Raw genomic sequence first — 21040 nt, forward strand, 5'->3', positions numbered from 1 at the left:
AGGGGACTGGGAGATGTGAAGATCTGCTCTGCCCCCCAGGAACTCAAGGTCCAGTCAGATGGGCGATTCCTGAGCTGATGCATAGAGAGAGTGATGTCTGAAAATGAGGTACTCTGGAGTAAGGGAGAGACTTGCAAGACAGAAGGGAATTCATGGGTATATTAGGTCCCTTCTAGTTCACTTACCTGGACCTTCATCCGTGTAATTTTTTGAAGACAAAGAAGATCTCTATAACAAATTTATTACCAGACTACATTCCTAGAAACAGAAGGTGCTCTTTGAATTTTAAATACATGACAAAATAGTACCATATACTGTAGCCAGCTTAGTGAATTAGAGTATCTTAAAAGTGAGGCAGTTTTAAAAACTATAAACAGGTTTCAAAAATGTTAGATAAGTTTACAGATGAAAGTTCTATATTTTATTGTTAAGGTCCCCCAGGTTGTTTAGAGCCATAACATTTGTCCTTTGGAGTTAGACCTTATCCATTCTAACAAACGTCCCATTTTCCCTTCAGAACAAAATACTCAGCTGGATGTATTAGAGCATACTATGCCACCTTAGGGCACAGAAAGAAAATAAAGAATTACACCTCATGTTTTATTTTTATCTCATTTTTATTTATGTTCTATTTTATGTGTTTGTAATCTGTTTTATAGGTTAAAAATTAAACAGAGGTATACATGCACTTATAAGCAAGATATTCAAATATTGTAGGATGTCGTCCAAAATTATGACTGTCTCTTTATTGGGCTGTGTTTGGCTATAAGTAATAGAAATCCTGACTAACAATGACTTAGACGCAGTATACTTTTTATTTACAGTCGGCCCTCGGTATCCGCGGGTTCTGCATCCGTGCTTCAACCAGCCACGGACTGAAAATACAATGTGAGGGTTGTATTTCGAGCCACAGTTGGTTGAATCCGCACATGCGGGACCCGCGGATACCGAGGACCGACGGTAGGGACTGGAGCATTCGTGGATTTTGGTCCGCGGGGTGGCTTGGAACCAATACCCTGTGTGTACTACGGGACGACTATATGTTACGAAAGTGTGTAGGTGGTTTTAGAGTTAGCATAGCAGCCTAGTGATTTCATTAAGGAATTTTTCTGTCTTTCCATCCACATTTTTGGCATGATGCCTTACGACTATAAAATTTTACCTCATGGTGGATTTTTATTTAGCTTGCCCAATGCCTCTGTAATTTTAGGTGAGTAGTGCTACATGGATACCATATAGTGAAAAGCTTAGATAAATTCTAAGATTTCAAATTTATTGATAATTGCAGTTTATTTACCTAAAGAAGGATTAAGCCCGACATTCTATTATGGTTTATTATATTAAGTTATTAAAATATTTTATAATGGTGTTTTCTTTGAATCCAGTCAAGGCATTGTGATGGATAAGCATGCATATTTTAAATTAATTGTGAGATTCACTAAGCTATGGAAATAGAACATCTGAGTACCTGTTAAGCCTGACATCTCTGTACTCTCCCACCTTGGACTTTTGCGGAGGCATTTGCTTGGGTCTGATCGTCTGTAACGAGCTGGCTGATAGAGGATAATGTGATGGGGAAAGCAGTTGTAGAATGGGGCGGTAACTGCTGGAGACAATAGTTGTCAGATGGAAACTAATTGATTATAATTGCTTTGCCATTGTATTGCTCTTGGAGTCTGTAGCTTGTTAAAACCACTGATTATAAAATAAGAATCTCACTTTTTATGCTGTAGGTTATGTTAATGAAAAGCTGTTCTTAGAGGAATGATCAGTGAATATCAATAAATGGATAATAAGAAATTAAAGGAAAACTTAACTGATCATGAGTTAATATATTTCAGCAGTCAGAGTGGCAATCAACTGTGTGGTGTTTCAGATTGAATTTTTTGCTCGGAGTTCTTGAATTTTAAATATTTTCCATAGAAAGAGAGATTGATTCTGTGTAACTTTTTATCACATACTATCTTAAATAACAAATCTTCCCTGTAGAGATCTCCTGGAAAACAGAAAATGTGGCTCTTTTGTAGAGCCTTTATTTCATGCCAGAGTATTAATAGGCAGATATTTTGAAGTGGAAAAACTAAGTTCCCACTGTTCCACCAAGAAAGAAGAGATTGGAAGTGGATTTTTCAATGCTCACAGTATATAAGCAGTATATGAGCGAGAGTCTGTGTGAATCTGAAGGCAATGTTTGTTTTTGCAATATTCACCAATACTAAAATGGGTATATTAAAATAATAACATTAATGTGAATTATGTCTAACTTTTGTTGTAAGATGTGCATTAACTTTTATATGATTGTAATATGTCTTTAATAATTGTATTTTTCATCAATGGCATTAAACTGTTAGTGAGGATAGAGTGATCAGAGTTACTGAAGTCATTTTTATTGAGCATCAGTTCTGATGAAGGTTCAACCTCTGACATCAAGGAACTGACAGACTAAGCAAACAGATAAACATGTGAACACGTGGTTACTCGCAGCTCTGAATGCAGTGAAGCAAGGGATAAAAAGTGCTGGGGGACACAAGGGGAAGATGCTGTAGGCTCTGAAGAATTCTGGATGTCTTCTCGCAAAGAGAAAGGTGGTCCAGGAGGAAGGAGCGGTATGCTGTTCTTGGTGTTGGAGAAATAGACTAAGAGTTGGAAATTAAGTTGTGTGCTTTAGGATATAAGAAGATGAGACTAGACAGGCAAAATCCCACATGGCCTCTGTCCTTCTTTGCTCCACTGAGGAATCTGGAGTTATTCCTGTGGGAATGGGGAGCACTGAGGATTTTTAGATGTAGGAAGGACGTGAGTGAATTTCCCTTTAGGACAAGCGCACGCGCCCCCCCCCCCCTCAGTTTGGATGATGAGCCGGAAGAGGCTCGTGTCACCTGCAGCTGGTAGGCTGGTTCAGTAGCCCCTACTGCTGAACATTATTGTTAATCTAGATCTTTGAAAAGGAAACTAAAGGAGCTTAAATGCTGAGTCATTTATTCATCTTCGACTTTTTAAATATATTTTTTCTTGAATGTTGCAGTGGAGTTGGTACTAACACTTTAGTTGTTTAAAACTCTGAAACTAGAATGTCTACGTGTGATAACAGAGTCTGCGTCCAGGAGATGGCACCTACTTCTGGTTAGCTTCATATTTGGGAAGCAGATGTAGACATATAGCTTATGTTAAAAATGTAAGTAATTATGATTTAAAAAATACATGTTTAAGATAATGCTAAAAATGACAATAATTTGGTCCTGTTAAATATTTACCAGAAACGTTGTTCACATTTGAGATTCTGCTTTAGAATTTGGAACATTTGCATTTTAATTACATAATAAAAGGAGATCGTGAAAGAATAATTGGCTTAGCTCTTAGCCAATTACAGCTGTAACTGAAAAAGAGAAAACACACGCACAGAACTGACATCAGTTTCAACAGAACAGTCACATCATACATTGATCAGATGTTTAACGACATTTGGCAGCAATAAAGGGAAATGAGTGTTGTTTCAATCCTTCATATAACATATTTGTTAAAACTGAAATTAATGAAAGCGGATTTGAGGTGTTTGACTGCAGGATCATCAATTTTTGCTGTTAACGTGTCCTGAAATGGGGCTCATCTAGAGTGATTCCAGTTGTTCAAGTCTAGTGGAGAGATAAGACAACTGAATGCAGTGGTTATCTCAGGCAGGCTGGGCTGCTATAACAGAACACTGTAGCCTGGGTGGCTTATAAACAACGTAAATTTATTTCTCATGGTTCTGGAGGCTGGGGAGTGTGAGATCAAGGTGCTTGCAGATTCCGAGTCTGGTGAGGGCTTCCTGGTCATAGAGGGCCATCTTCTTGCTGTGTCTTCACGTGACTGGAATGGGTGAGGGAGCTCTCTGGAGTCTCTTCTGTAAGTGCACTAATCGCAGTCATGACCTAATCACCTCCCAAAGGCCCCGACTCCTGATACCATCACTCTGGGGAGCAGCTTTCAATATATGAATTTTGGGAGGGCATGAACATTCAGTCTATAAAATGGTCATATCCAGTTGTGGTTTTTTGGTACAGGGGAGGGTCTGGCCTGTCTGTCTAGGATCTCCAAGGTCAGTGCCTGTGAGAAGGCCTCAACACCCAGATCAGGCCAGTGCCAGGGGCTAGGGGTGTCAGTGCACTGCTGACAGCATTTCTCTGTGTGCTTCCCTTCACAGATACGACGACATATTCCACCGAGCGATCCGAGCACTTCAAACCCTGCCGAGACAAGGACCTCGCATACTGTCTCAATGACGGCGAGTGCTTTGTGATCGAAACCCTGACTGGATCCCATAAACACTGTCGGTAAGCCGCTGCGGCGACTGCACTGAGGGCAGGCCGTCAGAGAGGCCCAGAGATGGGAGGCGGTGTTGAGCTCCGGGAATATAGTACAATGTGATGCATATGGTCCAGCTGTTTGAAAGGCAGAATCAGGAGTTTTAACATGGGAAAGGACAAGGCTGGTGTCTTTAGTATTTGAGGAAGATAAAATGGAATTAAAGTAGACAAGATTTGAGTTTTATCTGACCAAGTAAAGGAAGATTTCCTTTTATATCTACCAATTTAAAAGAAATATTTATTCACTTTAGAAGCCTATACTTCTGGTGTGGGACTCTAGCACATATGTTCACATTCAGAAATGATCCCTTCTTGCGAACCCTCAAACTGTGGCATAACAAAGCAAGCTGCTTCTCGAAGATCTGGCATCTCAACGTTTACTGTGAACCAAACCCAGAGACTCTGTGTCCAGAGAAAACTGTATCTTATTTTGATTCTGCCCTCGTTTATGAAGTTCAGTACTTTATTTAAACACGTCTGGTGATGAAACACTCTCCAGCAGGATGTTGTCAATGAAATCATAGTCCTGTTACAGTCTAGGTGGAGAACTACTTAGGGAAAATGCCCAGTAGAGATCAGAAAGGTGTTTAATCGGTTTTTAGAGACATCAGGTTATATAACTGCTAAAAATAAAAACAAGTGGAGATAAAACAGTGCACTTGTACACACTGCAGCTTTAAGGCTCCATGGAAGCATCAAATTAGCATCCAAAAAATATTTCCCACCGAGCTTTTATTTCCAGCACTACCCTGGTAATTTGTTTTTCCTTGCAATTGTGTATGCTTCAGTGATCATATATATCCACACCCCTTTCCTTCTCTTTATTTACTCTTCTCATATGACACAGTTATTAAATTAATTATTCTGAATCGTGAAGCATGGAAAATTATGACTTTTTTCTCTCCCTATTGCTATTATAAAACTTTATTCCATGTTGTTTTATTAAGATGGCACAGAGAAATGCATCTTACGGTTATGAACTTAGAACGTGTCAACCAATCCTGCCTGGCTCCAAGAGCCAGCTTCGGTCCCCGGGGAGGACGAGTCGCCACAGTGGGCAGCAGCCCAGGTTTGGAAGAGCTGATAAGTGATAGCAGCAGATCTCTGTAAGAGTTACCTTGTATGCTCTGTCAGGATAAACAGAACTGTGACCTTTTCTCACCCTTGACATGGTGGCTTTCATGTGACTTGGACAGTGCCATTACATTTACCTCACTTACGAAATTCACATCCCATTTCTGTCTTCTGTGAACCTGGGTTGGGGATGAAGGGCGGTGGGAATGGATCCTCCCCACATTCTTCTTTTCTTGCTGTATTTATTAGGTCTGTGCAGACGCAGGTAGAAAGCACACAGTGACTTTAATAAGAGTGAAGCTACCCGTTGAAAGCATGAAGTGCATCCATGCTCTTAGATACTCAACCATATGTTCAAGTTACTTCTGCCAATGCAATTGGGTCATCATGTGTAAGTGGGTGATGCAATCAATTAAGTTTGAATTCCTAATCGATTGATGAAGGGATGAATCAGAAGTCTCACCTAAAGCAGTGACTTTCCTGATAGTGTTTTACCACAAGGAAGGATCAGATCAGACCCACCACAGTAGGAAGGTGGGTATGAATTATCTTTTCCAAAACTAAAAATGTTGAAAAGAAAAAAATAATTCTTATTATTTTTCAATATAGAGCTTCACTGTATTCTCTATTAGTTCATTGGTGTATTAGTTTGCTAGGGCTGCTGTAACAAAGTACCACAAACTGAGTGGCTTAAAGAGCAGAAATATATTTTATCACAGTTCTGGAGGCTGGAAGTCTGAGATCGGGGTGTCAGTGGGGTTGTTTGCTTCTGAAGGCCATGAGGGAAGGGTATCCTCCCAGGCCTCTCTCCTTGGCTTATAGATGGCTGTCTTCTCCTTGTGTCTTCTCATTTTCTTCCCCCTGTATGTGTCTATCCAAATTTCCTCTTCTTATAAGGACACCAGTCATATTGGATTAGGGTCCACTCTAATGACCCTATTTTAACTTAATTACCTCTATAAAGAACCTTTCTCCAAATACGGTCACATTCTCAGGTACTAGAGGTTAGGACTTCAACATTGGAATTACCTGGGGGACAATCCAGTCTATGACAATGGATTGCAGGTCCAGAAAAAAATTCCTTTGCTTTTGTGCATAGGTATATCTCTAAGTTTTTTAACATACACAAGCAGAGATGTATCTATGGTTTAGCTAGAATGATGTACATATATAATAATTTTGGCCTTCTGTCTTCATATTTCTTGCATATTTCAGCACAGACAACCTGTTAATTTAACGTAGAGTCACAACATAGCTAATCATAACAAAAGACCAGCCTAAGACAGAACTGGGGCTCGAGTAGGTTAATAGATGCCTATAAATCTTCTACTAGTGTATATGAATAAATCACACATTGCATGTGCCAGCTATTCATCTCCCAGGCTTTGCTGTGAATAAAAGGCTTACATTTGTTCCTGCATCAGCCACTTCTAAGAATTCCAATGTAGTTATTAATAATGTGCCATTTGGTACAGCACTCTAAGTAGAATGTTTCATTCATTCTTCTCCATTGGACAAATGCTTATTGAGTACCTCCTATCACCAAGATACTGTTGAATAAATACATGCAGAAATGAACTTAGGAATTAAATGGCTACTGCACTTTGTAACGCACTTGGAGTAAGTGAAATACTTCATCATTAGGAAATAAGGACAGCAAGGGATAGTGCTTTTGTGTGACTGGCATGCTACTGGGGGTATCTTTATGAGACGTTACTAACTGGATTATGTTTCAAGTTAAGTCAAACACAATTTAGTGTATCGCAGCAGCAATACAAAGGGGTATATGTGAATTTAGCTTGTTAAATAGTTTACTTTTTACATTCAAATCTGAGAGAAATTAAGATTATATCTTCTAGTATTTTAAAAATAAATTACAATCCTATGATAAACTGAATCAAAAATTTTTTTCTATGTTCTAAAAAGTTGATCATGCTCTAACACTTTTCTGTTTACCTGCCAAGGAAGAATTGTAGAAAAACTACCTAGATCATCTCTGATAGAGATCCAAAAAGTGTGTGTGCTCAAAAATGTTACAGTGTGTTTCTTGGGATAAGTTGCATGTTTTTCCATTTGTTATTTTCTCATTCTTCAGTGTATTTTCAGATCTTTTAAAAACCCACTTATAGTATGAATAATTAGAAATTATAGAGCAAACTAATGAAAATATAAGATTAATACCATGATCCTAAAACTAACTTGACAAAGAGATTTTAAAGAACAATAAATAAATAGGCAACCTTGGTCTTGCTGAATTTAAAATATACTCTAAAGTCATAGATCATTGGCTGACTGATTAGTGACAACAGATCCTGGTCTATAGTGGAACTTAGTGTAGAACAAGGAGAGATCCATATATAGGAACAGGATGGAGAGACTGGCTCTTCAGTAAGTTTGGATGACTAGCAGGTAAACAAATCCAAGTTGAACTCGTACTTTCTTCTCTATAGCAAAAGTTGTTCTTAATGAATTCAAGAGTTAATACAATTAATTAATTAATAAAGTCTTAAGGAAAACAGTTAATAAAACTACATATTTATTTACATCAGCAGTTGAAAGGACCTTTTGAGCAAAAAGTAATGGAAGGAAAAAATAAACAGCCTTGCCACGTTGTTTTTTGATCTGAATATCGTAAATCAGAAACAAAATTAAAAAACAGATAAACTGTCAGTGAACCATACAACTAATATGGCAAGGAGTTAATATTCTGAAGAAGTCACATAGATCAGTTAAGAGTAACACTGAAATTAAATCTCAATAGGAAAATGGACAAAGCAGAGGAACACACTCTTGCCTTAAAAAGGAATGCAAGTAACCAATAAACATGAAAAAAACTCAGCCTCACAAAGAAATGCAAATTAATTTTTTTTGTTTGCCTATCAAATATTTAATGATTTTTAAAAGGAAATAGTTTAGTTAGGGTGCAATAAAAACATATTCACTACTTGAGGGAGTGTACTTTGTTAAACATCTTCTGCAGGTAATGTTTCAGTATATTTCAAAATCTTTATGTCGTTTCTAAGAATTTAGCCTACAGAATGTATATGTAGATTTGTTTGTAAGGATGTTCATCACAGGTTTATTTGTGATAGCTAAAAGAAAAAAAAAGCCTGAATTTACACGTCTATATAAATTAGTGTAGATCTATACATTGGATGAATTCAATATAACTGGAATTTTCAAAATATTTTAAGGATATGAAAATGCTCATTATATCATGTTATGTGTGAAAATCGGGATATAAAATTGTAATGCTGAACACAATAGCAATCCAATTTGGAAAAAGAACTAAATAAAAAGGCTAATAGAATGTACAACCATTTTCTTCTTTGAACCTTGTAAGTTTTCTAAGATCTCTACATTGCACTTGTATTTCATTTATGTAACACCTGGTTAAGACACTTGATCCCTGCTTCTCATCTTTCCATTCAGAAAGATAGTGTCCTTGTGTCTGTTAAGTCCAGATCATTGCAATTCACTATTAGGCTGATAAGAGAACTTTCAATTCAGCCCTTCCAGATTAAACACTACCAACTTTATTTCAATGTGTAGGCTGCTTCTTTTATTTATAATTCATTTATACTCTTTACAATAATTCTCTTCCATGCTGAATTCATGTGTTTTGAAACATTAAAAAAATTGGATTAAATAATGGGAAGAGACATCCTACAAAATAAAGCAAAGTAGAGAAGGAAAGCAAGTCACCTCAAACTCCTTGAGTCAAAATATTCTGAATAAAAGGGGGCTATTCTCTGATACATTTATTTTTATGCCATTTCCAGAAATTTTAAGAACTTGGGCAATGGTGCTATCTATAATTTTTTCACTGGAGTAAAAGAGGTAGCCATTGTAGCTGAAAAGCTGGCTAGGCATTTGAATGGGCCAAACAGGTTTTGAGGCCAAATTCAAGTTAAAAGGATGTGTCTCTTCTGAATTGAAGCTCATCAAATGTTTCACCAGCCTTGCTGCAAAAATGGATTTTCAAAACTTTGGAAAGACTAGCATTTGAGCTGAATTTGACCTGTAGTTATCATTTTGGAAATCTATCACGCAATTCACTTGAAGACACTTGAATCACTTGAAATATGGAACTGCTAGCAAAAGAGGAAAGCAGTCCAATAGCAACCATTGCCCAGGGCAGCACTACGTAAAGGGGCTGATGGACTGTGCAGCAATCTGGGTAAAAGGCGCCTAGGAGTTGGTGAGTTGGGGAGGCGATTGAAAGTGAAGGGAGCCCTCCAAGGAGCTGCTGTTCCTTACTCTGTCTACTTCTGCCCAAGTGGGTTTTGAAAACAAAGCTTCCATTTCTAAGAGAATTGATTGGGCACAATGTAACCATATCCCTATGATATACTGTATAACATTACAGGACCGTGCCTGTCAGTGCTTTGCTCTGCCACTTTGGAGGTCATTAGCTCTTCCCCCAATGAGGGTCCTTTTTGTCAAGCGGTTCTCCAATAAGTGCTCTGAGAGTGGCAGCTAATGACTCCCTGTGGCTGAAGCAAGTCAGAATGGAAATGGAGTTTTGGCACACATCCCTGAACTCCACTGACAGGAGACGGTGGAGGCTGAGATATCTATAAATCCAGGCCTAGTCGCAGAATCCCTGCAGAATAGAATTGAATCATAGGGTGAAGAGCCTTAGAAGAATTTTCAAGTTCACCAGATAAATTTCAAGTCCATCACGAGAAGGTTTGCCACAGACATGATTGAGTAATTTGCAATAGCCATGTTCATAACCGGCCATCTACCGATTGCCCTTGACAAGAAGAAATGAACCAAGTTATAAGCATTCGTCTCCTTCTTCTCTGTGCATAAAGTTTGTCAAAATAGTCTCATTAGCTCAAAAAGAAAATAAACAAAGAACAACAACACAACAAAGCTCATTGTGCAACTTAGTGACACTTGAGCAGTGGTTTACCTCTAGTTTAACCTGTTTGCATTGCACCCGAGCTGTGTTTCTTAAAGGGCTACTTAAATACTATGTAAAAGACCAGAAAAGCGCATTTGGTAAAGAATAATAACACATCTTTTAGTTAATGGCCAAAGATTTTTACCTTATTTTAATGTTTTCTAACTTGATTGGCAGCTCTCACTGAAGCATGAAATCGTGTTTCTTGAGGTGGTTGTTATGATTTGGGCTTTTTGTTGTATCAAATCATTGACAGAAGTTTGGCTTTTTTTTTTTTAAAGATTTTATTTATTTATTTTTTTCCCCCCAAAGCCACAGTAGATAGTTGTATGTCATAGCTGCACATCCTTCTAGTTGATGTATGTGGGACGCAGCCTCAGCATGGCCAGAGAAGTGGTGCGTCGGTGCGCGCCCGGGATCCGAACCCCGGGCCACCAGCAGCGGAGCGCGCGCACTTAACCGCTAAGCCACGGGGCCGGCCCCAGAAGTTTGGCTTTTTAAATAGCTTTTTTATGTGATTTGGGGTAAGAGGTATCTGAGGCAAATGTGTTCGAGATGCAGAGACCCGAGTTAAAAGCTCTGCTCAGCTTTGTATTGGCTGCCGGAGTTATTTTGCCAGTTGTTTTAACCAGAACCTTCAGTCCTTTGTTTAAAAAAGAAAAAAAGAGAAAGAGAAAGAGGGAGGGGGGAGGGACTAACACCTGCCTCAAAAGGTTGATGCAAGAATTGAAAGCAGCAGCAACATGCAGAAAACTCCAAAAGCACAACAGACATTATGCATATGATAGTTCTTTCCTCCTCTTCTCTTCTGCTCACATTGAAACCAAGCAAAAGCACTTTTGCTGGAATCCTGGGAGGGAAATGGAGTGCGTATCATCTACCTATTTAATTCAGAGGAGACTTAGGTTTGAAAGGGGAAGAAAGGACATGCTAAAGAATTCCAGTGTATGTTCTGAGGGCTCAGGCTTCTTCCTACTAATTTTAATTTATGACAAATCAGCAATTTTCTATTATTTCTCCAATTCTGCAACCAATTCTTGGTTTTCCAAAATTTTTTTCTTGCTGAATATTTATAGTTTTGGGAGGAAAAAATGTTTTTCCTTTCCTACCATATCAATGTAACTTGCCATAATTGTGTCATTAATGTAAAATAGATGTTGATTTTATAATTCTGTGCAACGATAAAATGGCCTGTTGACTTATTTTTTTTGCAGAAAATAAAAATATACTTCAATAAAACAGCGTACACATTGAAAAATATTTATTTCACTTCTGGCAAATATAGGATTCAAAAAGATGAACTGTTTCCTCTTTTCTTCATTCTTTCCCAAAATAGTTTTCACAAAGTTTGACAATTAGTATATTTTAGTGTTTACAATACATAGGCACTAAAATCCTTAGTGTCTAAAATAATCTGACTTATGAGAGCTTGCAGAAAACAATAAAAGAGAAACATCTTTGAATGTAGAGTGTGTTAACATTAATATCAGACACATGATGGCAAAGTGTTGTCAGCTTCACCTGGGTACGTCAGATTGCTGGGAGTTAGTACATTGCTTTAAATAAGTAGTTTTTAGCTGCTTTACTTTGTGAGGTTCAAGACCAGGCTTGTTTTTATATAAATATGCAGCCTCATAAAACACACACACACACAATTTTTTTTTTTGTTTGCTACCAAGATGATTTATTTACCAACTGTAAGCTGTGAATAATGTTGACTGTCCTTTCTGGCAGTGTTGTTGCAACATAATATATGCGAACATCAATTGGAAATTGTAAAATGCTGTATAAAGGCAAGGTATTGTAGTTATGTAATAGTCATCTAGCAGATTTTTGGTCTGTCCCTAACCTTTATAGTGAGGTTACTATTAATTAAAACACTTTAAGAATTATTAGAGTGTTGTTACAGTCAATAGACTTCAACATTGACATATTACTTATGACTTCATCAAACTTTCCTGACACCAGTCTGATTATTTCAGGAAGATCTCACTGTAAAACAATGTCTTTAAAAGATTTCTTATCTTGGAAAAAAAGAAAGATGATTTAAAAAACATATTTTTGTTTCCTTGCAGATTCTTTAAAAAAATGCTAGATCTTGGGGCCGGCCGCGTGGCTTAGCAGTTAAGTGCGTGCGCTCCGCTACTGGTACTGGTGGCCCGGTTTGGATCCCGGGCGCGCACCGATGCACCGCTTGTCCGGCTATGCTGAGGCTGCGTCCCACATACAGCAACTAGAAGAATGTGCAACTATGACATACAACTATCTACTGGGGCTTTGGGGAGAAAAAGGGAAAAAAAGGAGGAGGATTGGTGATAGATGTTAGCTCAGGGCCGGTCTTTCTCAGCAAAAAGAGGAGGATTGGCATGGATGTTAGCTCAGAGCTGATCTTCCTCACCAAAAAAAAAAAAAAAAAAAATGCTAGATCTTTTCCTCTTCTACTTTTCCTAATGCTTCCCAATTAGCCTGGCTGGTTAGCTTCAGCACTCCACCACTAACTAACACACTGACAGATTACATGTATTGTCTGTGACTCAGTTTTCTTCTCTGTTAAATGGGGAAAATAATGTTACTACTCTACAGGATCATTGTGAGGATTGAGAGGAGTAAAGTGCGCTTGTCTGGATGACGTGGACAGTGAACTGAGAGGAGTGGGTGCGGTGGAATATAGTAAAGGGCATGTTTTGCTCTTTGATCTCCACAACTGTGTTTACAGATCGATTGGCTTGTGCCAGCCTTCTTGACGGGCACTCAGAGTCTCCAGCACACACAGTGCAGCTTAGACCCACTAACAGGAATTAAAGAAAACTGGCCCAGAGAAATTATTTAAAAACACAGTAATACCTGATCATGGGCAAGAACACTTTTCAGAATCAAGAGTCATTGTAGTTGTTCAAGCAGTAGACTTAGGAGAAGAGCAGAGACAAGGGGCCACCTTTTGTAAGGGGAATTCTCCCTGTTGACAATTCCGGAAGAGAGGGATAGGCAGAAAACTTTCCTCCCCTCACTGTTCAGTCTGTTCTAGCCGAGGACTCTTCAGGTGGCTCCTCCACGGCAGCCCCTGCATCCGCCTCCCCAGTCCCCTGCCTCCTGCCCGTGGGGTCTGCAGTCCTGTTACTGTGGGAGCAGCCTGGGCGCTCCTGCACAGAGCCAGGATGGCGTGATCGCATATGCTGCAGTTTTACTGCATCAGGAATTATTTCACCAAGTTTATTTTAAAAATTAAGACCATATCCCTAAATATCATTTTACCTAGAGATGATCTATTTGTACAGATATGAACAACATTAACCATGGTACCACAGGCCCTCCCATTCAGGCTCATCAAGCAAACATTCCAGTAAAACTTTCTCAAAACAGAACAAAGATGGCTGGAACTTTCTGCCTACTCTCCTGGGGCAATGAGGAATTTGCAACACCTTTCTGCAGTCTGCCCATTTACTATGAAAGGACTCTTGCTCTGGCGTAACTTTTAGAGCATCTGGCAGCATTTCACCTTCCTAAGGATGATATTTCTTTCCAATTCACTTTGGTCTGAACATCTTTTTAAAAATATAAAGGATGACTTAAGGATCAAATCCCATTGTCTATGCATATAACAAAATGTCAGTCTTTGTGTAGCTCAGATGAATTACACTCCCCAGCCAGAAGAGCATTAGCACATCCAGCTGAAGGAGTAAGCCTCGGTCGTGTCTGTGTGGGCCTTCCTGTGTGTCAGGCGCCTGTCGCAGTCTGCAAGGGAGGTGCAAAGGACTGAGGCCAAAGACATTTCTCAGCTTATGCAGCAGTGGAGCAGGACTCAGACTAAGCAGGTTGATTCCAGGGTATACACACCTACCCTCTCTGCTAACCTCTCTCCTCCAAAATCCCAGTGGTCCAGAGGTCCTAAAATCCCAACTGCTTCAAACATTTAAACTCTGGATATATTTTAGGATACCTCAAAATTGATTAAATATATATATTTATAATGATATACAATTAATATATATTTATAATATACATTTACTTATAATTTTATATACATGTATAATTATATATAATTTACAATATATATTGACAATTATATACAATTAATACATATTTAAATTCCCCAACAAATTATAATCTGAGTGACCAAATAGAAAGTCATCCAAACCCGAAAGCATTTGAGATGTAATGGGCATTTTTAATAATTTCTTCTGTAAGATAAGCATAAACTGGGAATGCCCCGAGCTATATAGGGTGTATAGCTGCCCTAATTGTAATTCAGATAAAACTCAAAATAATAGAAAAGCAGACCACCATATATGATATGTGTTTTTCTTAATATAAATTTCACAAGATTGTGCAACCTCTATATTGTTATCCCTACTTTCTCCAAATCAGCTGAGTCACTAACTACCGGCAGGGTCTGGATGAGAAGGCAGAGCAGGGAGCCCCCAAAGCCAAGTGCCTCTCCACCATACCCCAAATCTGTGGAAGTACATGTCAACATCCAATTAAGGTTCTCTTTAGTTACCTACATACCTAGCTATTATTTGTGAAAACTAAAAAATGTGACAGGAGAACCAAGCCCTCCTTGTTTTATAGAAAGAAGCCATAGACAGCATTTCTTGTTTATCTTGGAGTGCATCTCTACAACTCTGTTTATCTTTTTATGATTACAGCTATTCTGGTTGCTTTATGCAGCTTGAAGCCAGATCAGTCCTATGCACACACGTGTGCACAGACACACAAATATAGTATACTTACTAGGTATCCAGCATCATGCAGGGCACTGAGGTTCAATAGTAAACAAGAAAAAACGGTTCCTTCTTTCACAGAACGTGCTGTTAGTTGGAGCACCGAGAAGTCAGTACAATCTAGTGTGACTGGATTCCATGATGGGCAAACACTGACCGTCACTGGGCACCAAACTCACGCTTGGGAGAGCAGGGAAATCCTTACCAGTCTGGTTAACTCAGAGGAAGTATCTTCATCAAGTATATTTACAAATAAAACCCTCATGCAAGTTTTTTAAAAAATGAGAAATTAAAGATAAAAGAAGACACAGGAAAAAAATTAAAGCATTCAACATTGTTGGGGACTATCTTGTTGAGCGATATATGTCATATGTGAGTGATATAGGATGTGTTTACAGAGATATATATCATATGTGAGTGGTATAGAATGTATATTTTGTCCTACGTACACTAAAAAATAAATGGCAATTTTTCACATTATCTGCATCATTTCACCAATGTTTATTAAGCATATTCAATGTTCTAGGTAGAATGAAAGGTGGTAGGAATATAGTGATGAATGTTCTCAGAAAAACTCATGAGAGAGGGTGTTGAGATGGGCATTTTCTAGTTCAATTCAACGTGACAAGTTCAGTGATCTATATCATCCAAACGATGTAATCTGCAAGTGAATACCTCAGATCTGCATAGAGGACTCCAAAAACCTATGGCCCTGAAGTCAGGGAGAGATTGTGAGAGGAAGTAACATATGAACTTGCCCCACTCATTTCTCATTTTGAAGCCTGCTCTTGCTTGCTAACAAACACATGGAGAGTTGAGCTGCTACTGGAGAAGATTCCCTTCAAACCCCAGGGAGGAAATTTCAAAATTATTTTAGATGCAATAAGAATAATCAGTTTCATATTGTAAGTTCCTTATGCGATTGGTCATTTCTTTTCTGAATTATTTTCTGTCTTGTGTCCAGATGGTTCTCAAAACATATCAGAACATGATGACATTTTTAATTCCATTCCCTCAACTCTGAATTTTTATGGTGAGTGGAAAGAGCAGACAAGAATATGGTTTTCAAACCTAATAAGTGTCACATTGATTAAATTATGAAATAAAGATTCTTTTTCTTTATCCAAAATTCATTTATGGTTTTTATCTACATATATGAAATATTTGCAAAGACCATTTAATAGCTACAAGCTAAAATTAATTTATTAACAACTTAGGTGTAAGAAATGATTTTCCAGCACTAAAATTTTGCTAATCAATTAAACATATCTATTCAAGGATGCCTTGACCAGTGATCATTGTTGAATTATTCAAGGAGAATGTAAGGAAGCTACGTTTAAAGATACTTGCTGGCATGTTCAAGTAAAATGGCCTACATTTTCCCAACGAGAAAGTATTTCTTTTCTCTAGCAGAGCTCCTGTGAGGCCCACATGAGGTCAAAATAAGGTAACCACGTCAGATTTACCTTATAATGGATCAGGCAGCATTTTGGCACTTCGGCATATACAGTGACAGGTACAATACAGCAGAAACCGGAGAAAGGTTGTAAGATTCCTAAAACAGGGTGGCTTTCTAGTTTCTCAAAGAGGACTTTCTCATTTGAACACATCAAAAATGCAATTATAGCTAACATCAGGGAAAGCAGTTATTATTTCAACAGAAGACTTCATTAAACAAACAGACCCCAGGCTTTGGACAGAGGAGTGCTCTGACATGGGACTATGGAGACACTAAAATGATGCCCCGAGGCCAGCATGCCCCGAGCCTGGCCTCCTGGAGCCCTCAGACAGCGCATTGATCCCAGGGACCTTGTGCTCCTCAAGGGCAGAAATTCAGTTAGGAACTCCCAGCGTTGAGCCTCAGGAGGGAGGGGCGTGTGTGTCAGTGGGTGGCTTCACTGCTAGAGGAAAAACATTCTCCAGCTGTTATAAAGCAGAGGCTAATGTAGGAGAATGGAGAATGGAAAACACTAGGTTGGAAAGAACTGGCAGAAGGGTTGAGCGATGAAGCTCCTACTTTAAATAAGGCCATCATTTTGCTCCAGTTTGGGGTGTTCTCCTGGGCCAATTTACAGCCACAATTGAAGTCACACGGAAGCCTTTCTCTCTGCGGCAAGGTTTTATTTTCAGTGCTCTGGAAAGCTCTCTCCTTTCTGCCTGGGTTAGCATATGTGAAAGAAATAATGATTATTTTAATGATATTAAATAGCAGCTTTGACCTCTTTCCCCCACAAGGTAACCAACATATTATCTGAATGTATGAAATGATTCATTTGAGAACAAAAGTTCTGTTTCTATTATAATATTCCTGTTCACCAACCTGACCCTCCCACTAGGCTGTGAGTTCATCTTTGCTTCTGGAACCTGCCACCTACTCAGTAAAGATAAATTTAATGAAATTTTATGAAAAGAACCCTAGACAATCCCTAACACCAACATTTTCAGAGGACAAAATTGAGGTGTTAAATGGGAGACAACAAAAATGCTAATAGCCACCTTCCGTTTCCCACCTACTAAGTGCAAGGCGGAACTTTCGAGCCTTTATACACTGCTTCATGATTGCCTCTCTAGTCTTCATGTTAAATCTGCAAAGGAATGCTGTATCCTCATTTGATGTGTGACATGGAAGCTCTCAGAGGGAAGGTGGCTTCTTCAAGGGTGCCCAGTCAGTTGGTGGCAGGGCTGAGTAGCAATCTCAGTTCTGTGTGACTATGAAGCTCTTGATCTTCCAACCTTGTCAAACCTGCTTTATTGTAAGAATCACTGAGGGCGATGGTTAAAAATGTAGATTCTCGGGCTCCTCCTCTGAAACTTCTGGGTCAAGACTTGAGGTGGTACCCAAGAATCGTGCATTCAGATGATTCCATTATTGAGACAAATTTGGGAAACAGTGAATGAAACTAATGTTTCTCACACTTTAATGAGTGGGTGAATCCTCGGGAGATTTTGTTAAACTGAAGAATTGTGTACAGTGGGTCTGGAGTGAGTCCTCAGATTCTGTATTTCTAACAAGGTCCCAGATGATGCCCATGCTGCTGGCCCGTGGCCCACACTTGGAGCAGTGAGGGACTAAATCCTGCTGCGCAGCACGGGTTGGGGCCCTATCCTGATCCCAGGGCTCTTTTCTTAATTCTGCCACTATGATACATCCTCCATCCATATGCAGCTCAGAAATTATGTCTGAGCATGATTTCCTGCACACCCTAGAGAATATGTTTGTGGAGCTTCCGGGATCCCTTATTTATCTCTCCTAGTTACCTTGCTAGTTCACATATCTGCCCAATAAGAATCCCTGAGTGCCTGCAACATGACTTTGTCCTATGCCCATCTCATCCACAACAGTTTTATAAGCCAGATGTCTTATCAGGTTTCTGTTATATCAGGGGGATTTTATATATCACATCTGTGATTCATAGGTTTAGACTGGACGATTAGTATTTTTCCCAAGGAGCAGAATTTCAATTTGGGGGAAAATATTCTCTGCAACATTCAGAGAAATGGATGCAGTACCTGTTGATGGTTTCCAATAATCACAACTCCCTGGGAATTTGGTTCATCCGAGATAACTCATCTGAGGCTTTTTAAAAAAAAATTATTATTTTCAAACTTAGAAAGCCGTGATGTGTAAATATGGCAAAATGCTAAGTGAATTTTACGATGGAAGATGAAATTTTCAAAAGGACAACTCTGGTTTATCAAAAATGATGATGTTCTAAATCTAGGCTTTGCTGCTTCCTTGCCGTGTGACATTTGGTAATGTCTTAGCTTCTGTGGACTTTAATTTCCATTGTGAAATAGTGTGATTGGAGATAATTTCTAAGGTCATGTCCAATTTTAAAATCAGGTGAAGTACGTGAGTGATCTCTTGCATTTTCACCTGTGTCAGTAAACATGCTGTGTTTTACTGCATTTCTATCAAAGAAAAGCAGAGGGATTTTAGAAAGAGCAAATATTTCCAGGAGAAAACATGACCATTCTGTGTTTTGAAGTACAAAAGATGAACTGCTAAATTAGGAAGGGCACGACTGTCGCAGAAAAGGCACTAGAAAGCAAACCTATTACTTGTCCCTGCCAGGGCTTTCCAGACTGGTATGTCCGTGGACTCACTTGGAGAGTTTTTAAAAATTCAGGTCTAGGGCGGGGCTGAAATTCTGCATTTCTGAACAGCCTCTGGGTGCCATGGTGTTGCTGGTTGTGGACCTGGTTTTGGGTAGCAAGGCTCTATGTCCAAGTGCTTCAACCTTAGCTGCATAGTAGAATCACCCAGGGAGATTCAGCATTCGGATGCCCAGGCCACACGCAGAAGAAACGAATTTGGATCTCTGTAAGTGGGGCTCACATCTATATTTTTAAAGCTTCCCAGGTAATTCCAATGGACAGCCAACATTGAGAATCACTGGTCTATACTGCTGCCATAAGCCTCCTTCTTTGCTTCCTAGGTCCCCAACAATTTTGGGTTTTGTTTTATCACAAACATTTTTAGGACAATGTTAGTAGAATTCAAAACAGATCCTTTACCCTCGCTTCTACCATGCCTATATATCAAACTGACTATGCCAAGAGATTATGCTGTTCATCTGACAGAGTCCTTTCCAGTCTGTGCCTATGTATTCGGAGAGTTCCATGTGGTCTGTATAAAGCAGGCCAACTTTGTATTCTGCTCCCTGCACCCCCAAACCACCAACACTTGTGGGCATATTTCCATATGGCTACATGGGTCTCCACAATTGTCACTTTCAAGTTACCTACTGTTGTGCTAGTCAGGGTACCCACATTTAGCAAAGTATTCCATGGCTGCATGTTTAGAAGCTTTCTAATTGTCCTCTCTCTCCCTCTCATTCTCTCTCTTTTCATTCTTTCTCTTCCAACCAGCCTTCCATACACACTGACTGAGCACTCACTCTCTGGCAAGCCTGTGCTAGGTGTGTCGGTGAAGTTTGTGCATAGATGGAGTTCTTCTCTTGTATTGCTTCTTTGGAATTGAAGCTAGAGGTGAAATTGCTTGGCATAAGTGTATGAATATTTTCATGGCTCTTGATGCAAAAACGCCTTGCCTGCATTGGGTAGTTAAACTTCTACTTGCCAGTTAAATATGTGTAAGCTTGCCCCTCATTATTATTTAATGTCTGTGTCTTTAATTAATAAACACTTTACATCTTTTATATGGATATAAAGTGAATTTATATTTTATTTTTACTTAGTGAGTGAATTTTTTGACGGCAATGGAAAACCAAAAGAGAGAAAAATTAATCAGTTAGTATAATAACAAGCTCAAGGCCTTTTAGGAGAGAAACGATCAAGAATCCAAATCATGCTCCTGTAAATTCTAAGTGAAGGGGACTTGTCTGGGAAGAACAGAGCGATCCTATTAAGATTCATGGCAGGAAAGGACACGGAGAGCCCCAAAGGCAAGCTCACAAGAAAGCAGAAGAGTGGCACGGTGACCCAGGCTTGAATTTGTAGCCTAGAGACCAGGCTGATTCTGTGCTGCCATAGGGCGGAGCTGGAACCTTCTTCCTGGCTTCTCTACTTTAGGCTTTCAAGTGGGGGTCAAGCCAAACCCTGTAATCCTGGAACACAGAGAGGGAACCCCACTCTCCATCCTCGACTAGGTTGGGATTTCTGCAAAGCTTCCAAGTTTGATGGGTTAGGAAGAAAACTTTTGTAGGGGTCCCGCTTCTCTCAGTGGTGCCACCTTGTGGCAAAGACTACAGTAACAACACTTGTAGCTGATAGAATTTGGCCATCTTTTCATCCACCAGGTGTTTGAGCTAAGACGGAAAAAAGCTATAAGATCTGGACAATCAAATGGAAGGGAAATCTTGGGCTTTCAGCCACTAATGGTAGTTAGGGGCTTGAAAACTTTCTTGAACTGTTTATGGAGGTTTATCTTGTTTGTTTTTCTAGTTTGTTCAGAAAGATCACTTTAGTTGCAGGAGAGAGAGTGAATGGAAGGAGGAATTCCTACCTGCGTGTTAAACCTCTTC

General features: G+C 39.2%; 1 protein-coding gene across 8 annotated transcripts in view; it reads left to right on the plus strand.

The window, feature by feature from the left end:
- NRG3 (neuregulin 3) overlaps positions 1 to 21040 on the plus strand; it is a 1040976-nt gene that overhangs the window by 479538 nt on the left and 540398 nt on the right. For all 8 annotated transcript variants that reach the window (XM_058542792.1, XM_058542796.1, XM_058542793.1 and 5 more), the window contains exon 2: positions 4184 to 4313. In XM_058542792.1, coding sequence (XP_058398775.1) covers positions 4184 to 4313 — 130 coding nt within the window. The remainder of the gene's footprint in view (positions 1 to 4183; positions 4314 to 21040) is intronic.

This window comes from Diceros bicornis, chromosome 6 (genome assembly GCF_020826845.1).
Source record: "Diceros bicornis minor isolate mBicDic1 chromosome 6, mDicBic1.mat.cur, whole genome shotgun sequence".
In the NCBI taxonomy this organism is placed as follows: domain Eukaryota; kingdom Metazoa; phylum Chordata; class Mammalia; order Perissodactyla; family Rhinocerotidae; genus Diceros; species Diceros bicornis.